Source organism: Syngnathus scovelli, chromosome 6 (genome assembly GCF_024217435.2).
Source record: "Syngnathus scovelli strain Florida chromosome 6, RoL_Ssco_1.2, whole genome shotgun sequence".
Classification (NCBI taxonomy): domain Eukaryota; kingdom Metazoa; phylum Chordata; class Actinopteri; order Syngnathiformes; family Syngnathidae; genus Syngnathus; species Syngnathus scovelli.
Genome location: NC_090852.1, coordinates 7390472 through 7406662, shown reverse-complemented (window position 1 = coordinate 7406662; position 16191 = coordinate 7390472). Strand labels below are relative to the sequence as shown.

At 44.6% G+C, this 16191-nt stretch overlaps 1 protein-coding gene across 2 annotated transcripts in view; it reads right to left on the bottom strand.

Moving 5' to 3' along the window:
- The window catches only part of znf423 (zinc finger protein 423), a 106917-nt gene that overhangs the window by 36904 nt on the left and 53822 nt on the right, over positions 1 to 16191 (bottom strand). The window contains exons 4-19 of one of the 2 annotated variants that reach the window (XM_049723931.2): positions 12057 to 12234; positions 11419 to 11543; positions 10868 to 10949; positions 10675 to 10750; positions 10310 to 10590; positions 9932 to 10215; positions 9485 to 9865; positions 9187 to 9368; positions 8406 to 8945; positions 8175 to 8325; positions 7372 to 7908; positions 7090 to 7274; positions 6081 to 6493; positions 5627 to 5840; positions 4676 to 4760; positions 2086 to 2106 (exon numbers count right to left, since the gene is read on the bottom strand). In XM_049723931.2, coding sequence (XP_049579888.1) covers positions 2086 to 2106; positions 4676 to 4760; positions 5627 to 5840; positions 6081 to 6493; positions 7090 to 7274; positions 7372 to 7908; positions 8175 to 8325; positions 8406 to 8945; positions 9187 to 9368; positions 9485 to 9865; positions 9932 to 10215; positions 10310 to 10590; positions 10675 to 10750; positions 10868 to 10949; positions 11419 to 11543; positions 12057 to 12234 — 3735 coding nt within the window. The remainder of the gene's footprint in view (positions 1 to 2085; positions 2107 to 4675; positions 4761 to 5626; positions 5841 to 6080; positions 6494 to 7089; positions 7275 to 7371; positions 7909 to 8174; positions 8326 to 8405; positions 8946 to 9186; positions 9369 to 9484; positions 9866 to 9931; positions 10216 to 10309; positions 10591 to 10674; positions 10751 to 10867; positions 10950 to 11418; positions 11544 to 12056; positions 12235 to 16191) is intronic. The other variant, XM_049723934.2, reaches the window with a different exon arrangement.

Here is a 16191-nt window from a genome sequence, read left to right as displayed (position 1 = left end):
CAGATCTTATTTAATTTACAATCAGTCCTATTTCAACTTTCATCCTCCCCATCTTTCATCTAGCCCTCTGTGATCCTCCTTCCCAGTCCCTTGTCCCTTCATCATCACTCCCTCTCTCCCTCTGGTGTCATGGCTCGCTGGCTCCAGGTGGCGGGGGAAGAAGGGAGGAAGGGATGTAGAGAAGGATGCTAGATGGTTAGATAGATGGAGGGATGGATGAAAGACATGACAGAGGGGGAGGGCGGGCTGTCATCTGCTCCTACGTTCATACCATCACAAGACCAACGTCAACATCCCTGAGCAGGACCTAAATGTTAAGATATTATAAGCTTGTTATTTGAAATGATTAACAACCATGTCAAAGATTCAGAATCATGATATTTATTTGGAAATGTGGGAGGAAGGTAGAAAAAAAAAGCAGACCACTAACCCAGCATGCTACTCGCCTGTAAAAAAAAAAAAAAAAAAAAAAAAAACTTGGGGAGCAATTTTTTCTTAGATGTTCCCTGAGTTGAAGTCTCTTGAAACCCGCTGACATCACACATAAGACATCCTGTGCGACTTTAGCAGGGACGCTCGCGGCTTTCATGTTACATGCTAAACCTCTCAATTAATTGTCTGTCGCAGCGAGAGCAACTGGGGGTCAGTGTGTAAAATGCTTTTAATGCTTCCATCATTTAAGAAACAACAACTCATTTAAACCCATCCACAGAGACAAGACATTTCCTGTGGCGTTTCAAAGTCTCTCAGACTGGACGCTTGCGCCTATGATGGGATTAGCCATGTTCCTTAAGTACCTTTTCTTCTCCCCCAGTTTATTTAAGACTTTAGTTAGCTTTGATACTTGCTGTTGAGGAACGTTGGCAAATCTCCCTATGCTTGTTGTGATATCAATTTCATGTAAGACTGGTGAGCCTAAGTGTTTTCTTAAGTACAGAGCATTAGTGAAGTCACACACCGAGAGGGGAAAAAAAACGGGGCAGATTAGTCTAAGGCTTATTAGTTCAGGTGCACCAGGGCAGAAGAAAACACCAATGTGTCTGGCTGGTAGCATAAAAACACACACACACGCACCCACGCACGCACGCACGCACGCACGCACGCACGCACGCACGCACGCACGCACGCACGCACGCACGCACGCACGCACGCACGCACGCACGCACGCACGCACGCACGCACACACACACACACACACACACACACACACACACACACACACACACACACGTGAATAAACCGTGTGCCACATTATTCACCCCCTTTCCCTCTAAAAGCTTCTTACGCGCCTCATTAAGTCTTGGGTGACACAGAGTAACCAGGCCAGACCTCGCTTATTGCCACACGTATACAAATATATATCGTTGAGTGTATTCAAGTGTAAGGTCGCGAAGCATAAAGACACCAGCGAGACGCTCCAACGCTCCCACCGCAAGCTAATAGAGCGGCTGACTGCATGTTGACTTCAAGTTTACGATTCTGAACCGGCGACCGCATATAGAAATGATCCTGCTGGGTTTATTTAAGGGCTTGCTTCCCGCATAGGGTCTCATAAATGGACTGAGTGTAGTCAACAGCACACGTTAAATATGAAGCCATACTGGAAGGACGCACCCTCGAGTTACGGGTGATTAGGAAGTCATCAGTAGAATGTGATTGGGTAATGTAAGAACATTAATGGACTACGCTAATGAAAATAGGGAAGTAAAGCTCATCCCGAGGACACATCATTAGCGGGCGCTCCCCACTGGGAAACTCTTAGATCCAGGTGAGTGGACAACCAAATACATTTGTGTGTGTCTGCGTGGGTGTGTGTATGGAGTGGGAGGGACAATGAAGCATGCAGCTGGGATTGGGAGAGTGGACGTGGAGAGAGGATTAACCGTGCCAAAATGTGCCCTGTACAATAACCCCCCCACCTCCTCCCATGTGTTGATGTTTTAAAATTACACATTCTATATAGTATTACTGCTTGATCATGCAGTGCGATGCAAGTCATAAACTGTCAATGAGATGCTGATGGGCAAGTGAGGCAGCGGAATGCTAGCTGCCTTGCTCAGAGTGTGAGACAGAAAGGGGACAAACCTTGCCGACAGGCGGGCTCTTCTACGGGCCATCCCGATGGCAGGCGGGGTTGGGGAGAGCGGAGGAGAGAACGGGCACTGTTAGTAATACGTACCGTTAAATGTTTTGAGTGAGCGTCTGGGGACGGAAGGGAAGCGTGTGATAGAGTATATTTGAAGGGTGTCTCGCAAACTTCAGAAAATGACTAATTCAAATTCAACAAAGGTTGAAAATGAGCTGACAGTAAAAGGTTTTAGTCTGAAGAGAAAGCCTTATCAAAAAAAGCACAATTAGTATGCTAATTGGTGACTTGCACTGATTAGAGGCAGCAGAAGTGGAGGGCGAACATCCAGCACAGTATGTGGTCGCTGTGTGCGTGTTTGGAGCAGACACGGCTTCGTGTTAAGCACGTGTATTGAGAGAGCTGGTGCAAATATTAAGAGTGTCTTACACATGTTGGAGAGGTCGGGCCTCATGCTGCGGAATTCAGGGTGAGGTGATTAGTGGGACATTAGCGTGCAGGCAAGGACTCGGGCGCCTGTGTGTAAGCGTGCGGTGTGTGTGTGAAAAGGCAGACAGTTGAAACTTTCAGTGGAGCACAAAACTCAACATAAAAAAAAAGAAAAATCATCGACCTGCAGCTGAATGGCACAAAGTGACAATTACTGTTTTTTTAGTCCCGATTACAAACAACTAAAGAAAGCAATGATGAAAAACTACAATGGGCAAGCTAAAGCAACAGTGGCTAAATCCTACAAAGTTTAAAAAGATATATTAAAAATGGCATTGAGAAATATTCGAAAATAACTACCAAAAGCTTACAACTAATTCTAATCACTCATCATTTACTGACTTGCACGTGGTCACCATAAAAGAACATACAAACACTTAATCAGGGTAACTGTATTTTAAAGTGACAACTAACAGCTTCTTCAGAAGCAGTAAAGGGCCATGAAAAAAAAACACTCAAGAAAAATTTAGTTCCTCTCAATTGCCTGTAGTTAATTGTCAAGTGCATCTCAAACTAGAGGTGAAGAAAACCTTTTTATAAAGTGCTGCCTTGAGCCGCAAAAAGCTGCCGTCCAACTCAAACTAGTGCCGCGAGGGCTTCTTCTTGACAAGACACGCTGGACCTCGACTTCCTCTATCGGCCCAAACATTGTCTCTCGTCCTCTTTATCTGACAGCGTAATTAACAGGGCCGTGGGGGGCATCATGTATTTCCCATTGAGCCATGTGACACTCACATTATTTGCCTTGATCTTCTCCCCGCAGTCAGTCAGAGCTGTGATAAGCACGAGTATGAGTTACAAATTTGGCGTTTTGTAGAAAGTAAGGTCGCCAGTGAGCAGCCAAAGAACAAAAGAAAAAAAACAACGTAAATACTGCCAACATCACTTGATCTTGAGGTTCTGCTTTCCTGTCACCAAGTAAAAGCTTCCCAGAATAATCTGCCTTAATTTCATAATTACTCTGCGTCACACAATTAACATGTTAATTAACCTAAAACCACGTGCGGATTGATCAAATAGGAAGAAGGAGAATAATTCCAAGAAGATAAAGGAGAGAGAAATGGATGTGCTGAAGGTTAAAATAACCAAAGAAGAGGAACATTGCCTATTACACACAAGTAGACGGGAATCACGTTGTTGTGATGTATTACTAAAATGTGTCAATGGGTGTGTGGGTGAAGCACAGGGTCTACACTTCACGTCATGTCTCCAGACATTATTGGGCGATGTCAGCATACTACGAACGAACACCCACATCTTATCCCACACACATTTTTTCCTCCCCCCGAGAACCACTCATGAGTCCACCTCGTTAATCTCCATGACGACAGAGATGCTAAGGCAGCAGTTTTAGTTGCAAGAGGAGAGAAAGTGTCTTGGTAAGTAAGGGTGAGCTCATAAAATAATAACCAAAAAAGTCGACTTCTACCCACTGAAGATGTTTTCGCTTAAATGCTAAAGGTCCTTAGATGATTCGTTTATTAATTATTAGGTTACTCTTTCTGCAGCGGGCGGCTATAGCTTGCTAAAATTCAACAATGCAGAAGGTCGGAGTCGACATATGCAATGTCTACTTTTAAATACACTTAAAAATAAAAGCAGGGCTCCCCAAATTGAAAGTTGAAACCTAGCATGAGGTGCAGCTCATTTTGTGATTGAGTTGATGATTGTCAGCATAAAATGCAATTTTATTGATCATTAACATTTCTGTGGAATGTTGATTTTATTTGTTAATGGGTGTCTTCTATCACTGTCCAATGTTAATTTTATGACAAATCTCCAAATATGAATAACATTTCAATTGTAGGTCTTGAGCTGAAAAGGTTTGGAAAATAGCGTACACAGAATTCAAAACACTACAAGGAGCTGCGTCAAGTTTAACATTCATACTGTTATCCGCGTTTGCGTTTGTGTGTGTGCGTGAGTGTTTTACATAGTGGAAACATTGCAGCAATATTACACAAACACAAGAAGGTACATGTTACATTGTCATTAGCCAAGACTGGCAACACACACACACAGACACACACACACACACACACACACACACACAACGCACTTAATGGAAATAAGACGAAAGGGGAGATGTGCCTCACTCACCGATCATGTGATTCGCAACATGAATCTGTATCTCTCGCTCCGTCTCAAATGTCATTTGGCACTTAATACATTGGTAGGTCTTTTTCTGCGAAGAACACACATAAAGAAATTCTCTGTTAAATAGTCAACACAGAAATCTATATTAGTCTTAAGCCGAGGTGGCCGTGATATATTAAAGAATGCTGAATGTGTTTCTCATTTGAACAAATTGTCATTGATTTAGAAAGATGCTAAGGCTACATGCCAGAATCCCTAACACAAATGGAATAAAGGAACCAAGTGTGTACGGGCGCGAAATAAAAATTATACAAAATTGGACAAACAAAACGAGAAAGAAGCAGAGGACCTGTTTACTCATTCACGGCACACAGCAATCACTCATGCACAAACATAAATACACTGAGGCCCCAATACCACCGTGTCTTTGCCGTTTGCACCTTGATAGACATGCATGTGCACGTACACACACACAAACACACCCACAGCCCATTTGGCCCTCTCTGTGCTGTCAAGCTATGCTGAAACAAAGGTGGAGGAAAGCTAGAGGGTCCCTGAAAACTGCCTCCCACACACACACACACACACACACACACACACACACACACACACACACACACACAGGCAAAAAAAAAAAAAAAAAACAACAACAACACTCAAACACAGACATGCGGCAGGTCCCAAGGAGCCTGACTGTCAATATCAAGTAGAGCACGCAGCTCCCATCATGCCACAGCACACCCCAGCCGCAGGACCCAGTGGGCAGACCCGCACCACCCTCCCCTCCCCACCCTCACTAACGAAAGCAAACTGCAGAAAACAGCAGCAGTGCAAAACAGCAACACTTCAGTTTTGGAAGAAGTCCCCTGAACCTTTTTTTAATTGTCTATTTGTTTGTCGCATGAATCGTAACGTATCTTCCCAAAACGACAGGTGTTAGTGATGACATCTCACCTTAGGTGCAGGCGAAGCTTCCGCCTTCTTCCCCGCTGAACTCGTTTCGGGGCTGACCTCGGGGTGATCGGTCTGGACATGACTTTCTAAATCCTCCAGGCTTTCGAACTTCACCCCGCACTCGGGACACCTGAGCCCAGACACGGGTTTCTCTCCCTGCGTGTCCCCAGGGGTGAGAGCCCCTCCTTGGTTGGGGCTCTGGCCATTAGTGCCCCTGATGGAATTAAAGATGGCATTTTCTCAAGTCATTTTTAATCCAGAAATGCATTAAAGGGCTTAATGCAATTTTGATCTGTTTTCAGTCTACAGCAAAATAATGGATGAGAATGTGAATCTGGAAAAATTCCAACCTAGTATAAAAATGCAATTTATTGCAATCTCTTGCTAGAGGAATATCAATGAGCAAAACAATAGATGCGGTGCTAACTATGACATAATACCGCATGGGCGTTACCTGCTCATGCAGCTGGCACAAAGTCCATAAGGCAGGCCGTTGACATCCAACTTCACCAGCTCTCCTTTGTTCTTAAACTCCTTTAGGCAGAAGGCGCACTTATACAGCTTGTGATGCTGCAACTGCCCGTTGGGGGAGGAAGAGGCCGAACCGTTCCCTGCTCCGTTCCCAGAGCCCCCTCCAGTTCCTCCCAGACTAGAACCAGTGGAGAGTTTCTGCATGTGGAAAGTGCCGTGGATCTTTAGCTCCAGGGTGGAGGTGACTGTCTGCATGCAGACGACGCAGCGGAAGCCCGTCAGGGAGTTTCGGAGGTCAGGGTGCATCTGGCAGTGCTCTATAAACTCCTCCTCACTGTGCAGGGGCATCTTACAGATTCGACAGGTTCCCGTGTCCAGGCTTTTACTGTGAGTCACCTGTGAAGGGAAATGTGTTAGACATGGGAAAGATGTCATTTTAATAAAGCACAAGGTCATAATAATGATGCTGAAGGAACTAGCGTTAGATGGGAAGACTTTTTTTTTTTTTTTTTAAACAGACAGATGTTAGAATGAAACGGTACATTTTAACAGGAGCTAAACATTTGAACGTGCTTAAGGTGTAAATCTTCCACTCAATCATTGCATATGCATACAGTCACTGGCGGAACAAGAGAGGGGGCCGCGAGGACAATGTCCCCCCTCGCCCCCCTAAAAATATGCCCCGAGTCCCAGGTCAGATAATTGACGTTTGGGTATTTTCAGATTTTTTGGTGAGAATTTATTACCGTATTTCCATCTGTCCTCTCTAATAATACTAATAATAAAAATAAATATATATAAATAATACAAATAATAATAATAATAATAATAATACATTTTTGCCAGCATTTTTTGAAGAATTCTTTGGGTTTGTAAAAACAATAACAACAAAACAATTGTTTTGGGCCCCACTAAAGTATCCTTGCCTTGACCCAAGGGAGAAAATCATAGCCAAGTGCATACAGTAAGAGGCTCTGATTGCGTAATCATACCTTGTGTTCTGTCAGGGTTAACAGAGAGGGGAATCGTTCACCACATATTGGACACATGTAGTGTTTGGCGGGGCCGCGGTGCGTCTGCGCATGCTCTCGCAGCCCGGTCTCAGAGAAGAACGTTCTGGAACAGATGTTGCACTTGTGGTTCCCCTTGATGAAGTCGGCCTTCTTTTTTCGAGAACCTGGTCATTTGGTAAACATTCACAATTGACATGGTACTGAGAGTGTTTATCAATCCTGCATATGATTCAAGTTGGAAAAACAAAAATAAGCAGTTACCGGCATCATCCTCTCCGGGTCGGATGTTATGATCACGCAGCCGATGGTTCTGAAGAAGCGACTCCATGGTGTAGGCTGCTCCGCAAATATCGCAGGCGTACATGGGCTCAGAATTGTCCAGCTCCTCCTCACCCCCGCTGGCTTCATGGTTATTGGCCGTATCTCCTCCCACCCCGGCAACGCTGTTCTTCAACATGTTCTGGAGGTCGGCTTGCTCCGCAGCCGCCACTGTCGTTCTCTCCACAGCGCCTGCGCCTCCAGCGCCGGCTCCTCCTCTCTTGACCGACTGAGTCAGTCCATTCGGCGTGCCGTTCTGACTACTGCTGCTCCCCGTGCCACCACCGTTGCCGGTGATGCTGCCCCCGTCGAACATGCAGTGCTTCTCCCTGAGGTGTCGTTCCAACAGTGCGATGGCGTGGAAGGATTTGCCGCAGAAACGACAGGTGAACTTCTTGCTGTGAGTGGTGATGTGACACTGGAGCTCCACCTCCGTTCCAAACGTCTCTCCACAGAAGATGCACTTCCTGGGCTTGAGACCTTTGAGACACAAACCGGATTAGAGCGTCTGTTTTGGGGTGTACTGTGGTTTTTATCCTCTCGTTAATTAATCAAAAATGATATTACTGTTCATTAAATCTCGGATAATCTTTATGTTGACGTGTTGATTTTTTTTTTTGATTAAACATGCAACAATTCAGATCGGTATTTATAGCAACTCAGTTTTTTTTGTTTTCCCATTTGGATTTGTATGGTGTATTTGTGAAAGCACTACAACTGTATAGTATGTACACTGGCAGGTGTACCTGCTCCGAGCCCTCCGGGGAGGCCCGGCCTCTGGCCCACGTGGTTATGCTTAACATGAATCTGAAGTTCTGTCTCCTTCCTGAAGTCCCAAGCGCAGGCTGTGCAGCGAAAAAGCTTCTTTTCATTGCTGTGCTTCACTGCTAGGTGAACCTAAACAACAAATAGAAAGCCAGTATGTTACACCGCGACTTATTCAGGCAAAAAAAATAAAATAAATGTTCCTCACTCACCTGTATCGAAACCTTGGAATCAAAGACCTCTTGGCAGAGTGTACAATGGTACAGCACAAAGGTGTGCATGTCCAGCAGGTGCTTCTGCAGATCATCCACCGAGGAGAACTGCTTGTCACAGCTCTCGCACATGTACTGAGTCGATGTGGTCATGTAGTGCACAGTCAGGTGTTGCAGCAAGGCCTCCTGGGATTCAAAGTCCTCTTTGTTACACTGCGGGCACGACTGGCGCCGCAGTAGCATCTCCAAATGGGACTTCAGGTGTGCCTGGAAGCCTTCAAAGCTGGCAAATCGCATATCACACTGGTTGCATGGGTAGTCCCCGTTGCTCCCGATGGAAGGCGTGGAGTCCCCTCCCACTCTGTGGCGCTTCGGGGAGGAGATCTCCACATCAGAGGAGGAGGGGCTTAGGTCAGCCACTTTTGCCTGTCTCTTGTTGTTAGCTAATGGAATGTTCTTGTGGTTCTCCTTTATATGCTTGGTGAGCTTGAGGAGAGAACCGAAGATTGGAGAATTGGTGCAATACGGGCAAGAATAAACCTGTGCATGGAAAATAAGCTTTTAATGTCCTCGGAGAGTAAATGCAGCCAAAATTGCCAGCTCACATATATTATTCAGGTTGAAATATTTTAGTATCCTCAAAAGGGAGATTAAGATGATAAATCAACAGTTAGAGTGCATTCGGTGGCCTCATGAAAGCATTTTATCGCAACATACTTGAAGTAATTGTTCATTAAAAAAATACTGTGCGCAATTTTGACTTTATCCCCCACTTATTTACCTCCATGAATGATTGGGACGCGGACTGTAGCACAGGCGACTCCAATTTGGCCACCGCTCCAGCAGAGGCTGCTCCGCTCGCCACCGCCGAGGTGCAGTGAGTCTGCTGAATGTGTTCAGTCAGCGAAGACTCCGTCAGGAATCCCATGGAGCACTGGTTGCAAAAGAAGGCATGGTTCCCCTCTATGGTGAAGTCACAAAATGTTATTGTTACTTAAATATAGTCAGGAGTGTATTATTTGATGTATACATAATTAAGAAAATATTTCATAAAAAAAGTAATATAGAATGGCTCTTACCTAATGTGGTGGACCCCGCCATAATCCCGCCAGGCAGACAGTGTGACACTCGAATGTGTTCTTGCAACGAGTTAATGTCACCAAACATGTCAGGGCAGTAGTTACAATGAAACGCTGTCACATTGGTAAACTGCAGAATGGGAAATGCCGCTGCCGCCGGGCTGGCGGTTCCTCCACTGGAACGGTGGGCTTTGCGCACATGCTCATTGAGGTTGTAGAGCGTCGGCAGCGTGTCCAGGCAAAGCTGACACGTATGTGTCTGCTGTGGTTTGTCAGCGTGGATGGTTTTTAAATGGATCTCCAACACTGCCAGGCTATTGAAGTCTCTCTTTGAGCAGTAAGGGCAAGAGTAGGTCACTTTAGCCCAGTTTCCTCCTCCACCTTGAACAGTTAAAAAAATACAACTCAATTAGCATATCAAAGCAGTACGAGCAGCTCAAGACGTACCTCCACCTGGATGAACTAAGCTTATCCCCATCTCTTCCCCACTGTCGTTGCCTCTTCTGCGGCCTCGTTCACTGCCCTGGCTGGGCTTCAGGGTGGAGTCAGGGGTGGATCCTCTCTCCAGGCTGGCACTGGAATCTGGAGTAGCGGAACTCATTGAAGCAACACTCCCCAATGCGGGGTCAGGACTGGCAGCACTGTGATTGGAAGAGTCGGGCTGGCGGTGGCTGTCTAGGTGACAGTAGACATCTTCAACTGAGGGGAATTGTTCCAAACAAACAGGACATCTGCAGATAAAAAAAAAAGAAAAAAAAGAAAACAAATTCACATTAAAATTCTTTCTATTGCTTGTAGAAAGTGAAAAGAAATGTTCTCTTGTACTTGTGTTTGCGGTTTGCATGCTGCGCGTCAATATGTGTGAGGAGTGAAGCCTCGTCGAGGAAGATCTCCGGGCAGTGGATGCACTGCAAGTCGGCTCGGTCGGACAGCTGGGGGTGCCTGGTCAGGACGTGTTTCTCAAGCTCATCTGTTTGGCTGAACGTCTCCTCGCAGTAATCGCACATGTACAGGTCTTGCTCCAGGTCGACCTCTCCTCCAGCTCCCTTTTTGCCTCCGTCCTTCTCGCTCCTCAGCGCAAGGTGCTCTCTGTTCTTGCGGTGTGCCTGCGAGTGGAAGAAGGCAGACAAAAGTCTTCAAAAGATGATCTTAGCAAATTGTGTTTTGCATGACTGTATTATATCGTATACCTGCATGTGGCTCTGCAATGATGAAGTGGAGGAGAAGCCTCGTTTGCACACACTGCACTTAAATGGTTTGCTGGAGCTAAATGTGCGGATTCACAAATTACACTCAGGTCACATCTGCCAAACTTGTGATCAATTAAAAATTTAATAAACAGCAAACATCTAAAATACGTAATATAGGAGACACTTTTTTTACCTGTGTGTTTTGAGATGAATCTTTAAATGGTCAGAACGGGAAAAAGCGGCTTCGCACTCTTGGCAACTATACTTTTTATCTCCTGCGTCAGTTGACAGATTGAGAGGGGACAATTAGCACATGCCATAGTAAATAAAAAATAAATAAATATTGGGTAAAATATCAACTCTTGTACAAGCTAAATTTCTGAGGGGTTATTTAAGTGCACAAGTCAAAATCACTGTGACGTTTCAAACATCACTTGCCCTAAAAAGTCAACTAGAGTGGCGCAGATGGAACATTATTGATGAGAAAAGAGTAGAGCAGGTCATCTACTTTGGTCATAATTATTTTTTCCTAAATGAATTTCTTATGGAGGACTTTCTTGGCGTTTGAAGTGCTCATTCTGCTTTTTAGAAAATTCCACAGAGATTGCAACCACTTGTCACATTACTAATTTAATCATGTTATTTTTTCCCACAATCTGCTTGTAACATCAATGATTACTTACAAAAATGATACTTTGTTTCTTTGGCTAAGCATAAAAGGCAGAATAAGATTCTTGTGTTTACCTGTGTGAAGTTTGACATGGCGGTCTCTGCTCCGCTTGTGTTTAAAGAGACGGCTGCAAAAGGTGCACTTGAAAGGCAGCTTGTCACTGTGAATCTGTTCGTGGCGCTTCAGGTAGCTTAGCCGGCTGAAGATGAGAAAAAACAGGCGATGTAGAGCACTGGATGATAAATACAGTATTGTTTTGTTTTACCAGTTGTATTTATTACTCAAATTGAACTGAAATGTAGTAGGTACAGTCAATAAATCATAATACAGTTGATCTAATACAATTATAAAATGGGATTCTAATATATAGATGCATTAAAAATAGGATAAATAAGTGAAGAAGTAAAAATATGTTTTAATTGTGTTGTTTGTCAAATTTTGATTTCTTGAGAAGTATGGGTTTTAATCATATTATAAAAAAAATATAAAATGTCTCCCTTTCTGCATGAATAGTTATGTATATACAGTGTGACTTTCACATATCTAAATGAACTACTGTGATAAATCTTTCTAAATTATTGACTGTAAAACAGAATAATAATCATCGTGTCAAAGGCCTTTTTTTGGATTTATGTCCAGCACTGCATCGTTTTAAAGACATCTGAAATTACTGTGAAGTGTCAGTGGGGAGTCTAATGTGGCAAATTTGTACCTGAAGGACTTGTCGCAAAACTGACACGGGTACGGTAGACCCGCACCTCCTTCCTCCTCGCCACCGGTGGCCATGCCGAGGTCGCAACAGCCATCGGGCATCTGCGAAGGCGACGCCACATCTTTGCTGGAAGGCGAGGAGGGCACCCAGGACAGCCCCGCTGGGTCATCATCGCCGTCTAAGAAAAACATTAAGGATGGGTTGACAGTGTTTTTGTTTTAAGATACTTCAAATTGATGCGCCACTAAATAGGAAGAAGTACATAGCCACAGGATTCCCGCCCAAAATCACAATTAGAGCACAGGCAGAGCCAACGGGTAAAACAGGCAGCATTAGAATGATTAATAAGAAGTTACATCTTTCTTGGAAGGCAAGAGGCAGCCTGTGGGAGTTCTCAAATGAGAGAGAGAGGCTATAAACAAAAAAAAAAGTAAACACATTTATCCTGGTTACACACACGCCTGCAAACACAGAAGGCAAATGAGGGTGGCAGAGATGAAGAGAAAGAAAGAGAAGAAAGACACATATTCCGGCGGCGGCAGTAGCAACATCTAAATAGAAGGCTCCAAGAACTATGTATCCCCGCCGGGGCCCAGAAACAAGGACAGAGTGTATTTTCTCTCCCTTCGCCCTCCCTCTGCAGCCATCCCTCATTCCATCTCTCCCCTCCCAGCCCTCCATTCATCCCCGAGGACCAGAGATCCGCCTCATCATATTTTCATTAGGGCCTTGGCAGATTGAAACGTCTGAATAGTGATTAGGAGATATGCCTGGCTGAGAAAGACTGCTTTACACACTCCCTATATCTCAACTACGTTACATGCTAACATTGCTCTTTTTTGCAACCTCTCCCTTGACTATGTAAGAGGTTAGATCCTGTGCAGTCTAGCACAGTGGCAACAGCAAGGCCACGGCTTTTTAATAGACACTTCAGGAAAAGGTTTAACATGACAAAGAGGAGGCTGAATAAAGCACGCTTGTTCTGTTCGCCTTGGCGTGCAGAGCAAAGCACCGCAAGTAAGGCTATTAGCATTTGCAAAATGGATACAGCAGACGTTTGCTTTTATCTGATTGCTAAGCAAAGAGAGGAAAATCAGGGAATGAGGGATGAAGTCACACCGATATTACGGCAATGGCGACGCACGAGCCGACATTGGTGGCGACGTGTTTCTCCGGATGGTTTTGCAAATTTTACTGACATGCATCGTTTCGCCTCAACCAATTACAATTATGCTTGCTTACACGTGTGTGTGTGTGTGTGTGTGTGTGTGTGTGTGTGTGTGTGTGTGTGTGTGTGTGTGTGTGTGTGTGTGCGTGCGTGTGTGTCCACTGTGTACTGCATTATAGAGAGCGCCTGGAAACAGATTCCTGCCTGTGATGAATCGATTGCCGGAAAAAATGTAGGCACAGCGACGTGCAAATAGAACTCTGCAAGGTTTGCGGGTTAAAAAACAAGCTAGAAAACCATGAATTATAAATTTAGCTAGTAAAAAAGGGCTGAAGAAGAAAAAGTATTACTGAAATAAAAAGACAATATAGTGAGTGAATGAGACTGAAACATCAAACTGAGGTCAAAAAATATATTGTCATTAAAGTAGGGTAGGATGTAAAAAGGCCAATGGGACCTAACAACATAACAATTTTTTTTAACTAAAATTCAACTAATCCAGTGCCATGACCTGACTGTCTTCTTCCACCCTGCAGTGAAAGAACATATAACGTTTTCTTAAGATGAAACCCATGAGCTGCAAATATGTGTACAATAAAAAGAGCAGGGGCCCCAAAAATGAACCCTGTAGAACACCATATGGCAGTGGGGCACAGCAGGACTCAAAACCCCAAAAGCTCTGTCTGCCAGGACCTAAACCACTCCTCTAGAGTACTACAACTGATGGCCAATGGTGCTGCAAACAAGCCAAAAGACTACTGAGGTCCAACAAAACAAGACACACTTAGTCCCCGGTGTTATTAGCCATTAAAAACTCATAACACGGCTGACTGTGCTATGGAGCATCTTAAAATCTGACTGTATAACTTCAAAGACATCCAAGCAGGATTTCAACTGAGTGTTCAACACTTTTTACAGAATTGTTGAGGCAGTGTGGAAATGGATCTAAAATTTCATTGTAGACCTTGGTCAACACCAGGTTTCTTGAGCAGGGTTGGACCACACCATGTTGGGGAACTACACTAGAAAACAGACTGCACAACTAAATCCATGCCATAAACCCAGTGTTAATGATTTATATCCTCAAAGTTGTTCATAAATCCGTCAAACATACAACAAAGGGAAAAAGAAGCAAAATTCAAAGCGTGTTTTCTCCTACTGAAGATTTTTTTGTCTGCTTTGGTTTCATCTTGGTGAAATTAAATTGGAATGGGAGTCACAGAACACTGTCTTGGTATGTTGGAATCTGACGGCATGGCGGAAAACGCAAAGCACATGGAGCGAATTAACTCGTTTTAAAGGCAGTTCAAAGTATGAGTCGGTGAGGTTGGATTCATGTTTGTGAGGTTGCGAGAAGGAAGGAAGACATGATGAACGAGAGGGACTGAACAGAGACGGACTGGGTCAGAGCATGAGGGAGAAATCACTTTTTGAAGGGTGGGGAGGAAGGGTGTCGGGGAAGAATGGGAGGGGAGATTAGCGTCATTAAAGAGCCTTAATCCTCTGACTAGCGTGGCTGGCGCTAAAATGGAGGATCACACGGCTTTTTAACGGCGTCTTTGTCAGTCGGCCACGAGGGGACCTGGCAAGACAAGGCCGAATGGTAAACTGGGAGGAATTGGGAGATGGGGAGGAAAGGAAAGGGGGGGCAAGAAATTTTCAGTGAAATGTTAAATTATAGAACAAACCTCAAGAGAAGAGACATTAACGTTGGATGGATGTTGCGGCTTTTTTTCGCTTTGGGAGGAAAAGTAGAAAATGTAGTTTAAAAGGGGGAGGGGAGACGACGGGTTGACACATACTGTTAATATCCCTACCTTTTTCTTCTTCTACGAGAGAGGCAAAGTGGAGTAGCGCGGCTCCCCAAGTGTGGTCTTTAACCACTTTAACTTTCACTCTGCACTCTACTGGCATGTCAGCCTCACTCTTCAGTTTTCATCGCTCTGTCTCCGACTCCAACCATCCGTCCGTTTGTCCATCCATCCATCCATCCATCCATCCATCCATCCATCCATCCATCCATCCATCCATCCATCCATCCATCCATCCATCCATCCATCCATCCATCCATCCATCCATCCATCCATCCATCCATCCATCCATCCATCCATCCATCCATCCATCCATCCATCCATCCATCCATCCATCCATCCATCCATCCATCCATCCATCCATCCATACAACCACATTTGCTGAAGTAGGCTTGATACCTTCTATTGCTAATCATACACCTTTGTTCACTAACATCAACACAACATCCCTAAGTCATGTTTAATCGCTAATACACATACATATAAGTCCCAACAACACAAACAGCTCTTCATACTTGCCAAAAGCAAATGACTGTGGTCATCCTCCCAATCTCAATCCAAAGGTTTTGGAGCCTCGAGTGAGGCATGGAATTGTTTCATGCTCAACAGCGAAGGATGATTTAAGGGTCGCCTCAGTTTGCCCTTTATTTTTTTTAACTCCTTATAACAGCCACTGCCTTTTTTTCTTCCTACCAATTTGCCACTTCCATCTTTCTATTTGGCCATTGCGCTGAACACTGCCTTTACCCGCGGGAACCCTGCTGGCCTCCTCTCGCTCCACCTTCCTCACCCTTCACCCTCTACCTTCTCTTGCTCCCCGGCTCCCCTGGGGCAGCCCCAGGCTGCTCTAGTGTGAGTGCAGACAGCCCCGGACTCACCATAGGGAGCAGAAAAACAACTCTGCACTCTGGGTAGCCCGGAACACACTCTTGATTGCCTTCTTTAAAAAAAAAAGAACCTGAATGAATATAACCAAATTGTGCTCCGGGGGGAAAAAAATGCAGCATAGCGATTCCCAGGGAGGAGGTCAAAATACTAGATGTGATTGGACTTAAAAAAGTTGAGAACAGAAGCGAAAGCCCTACCTGTTTCTGAAACCATCATGTGAGTTGGCATGGCAACTGATCAGCCAATCACAGCTTTTTGGTTGCTATGA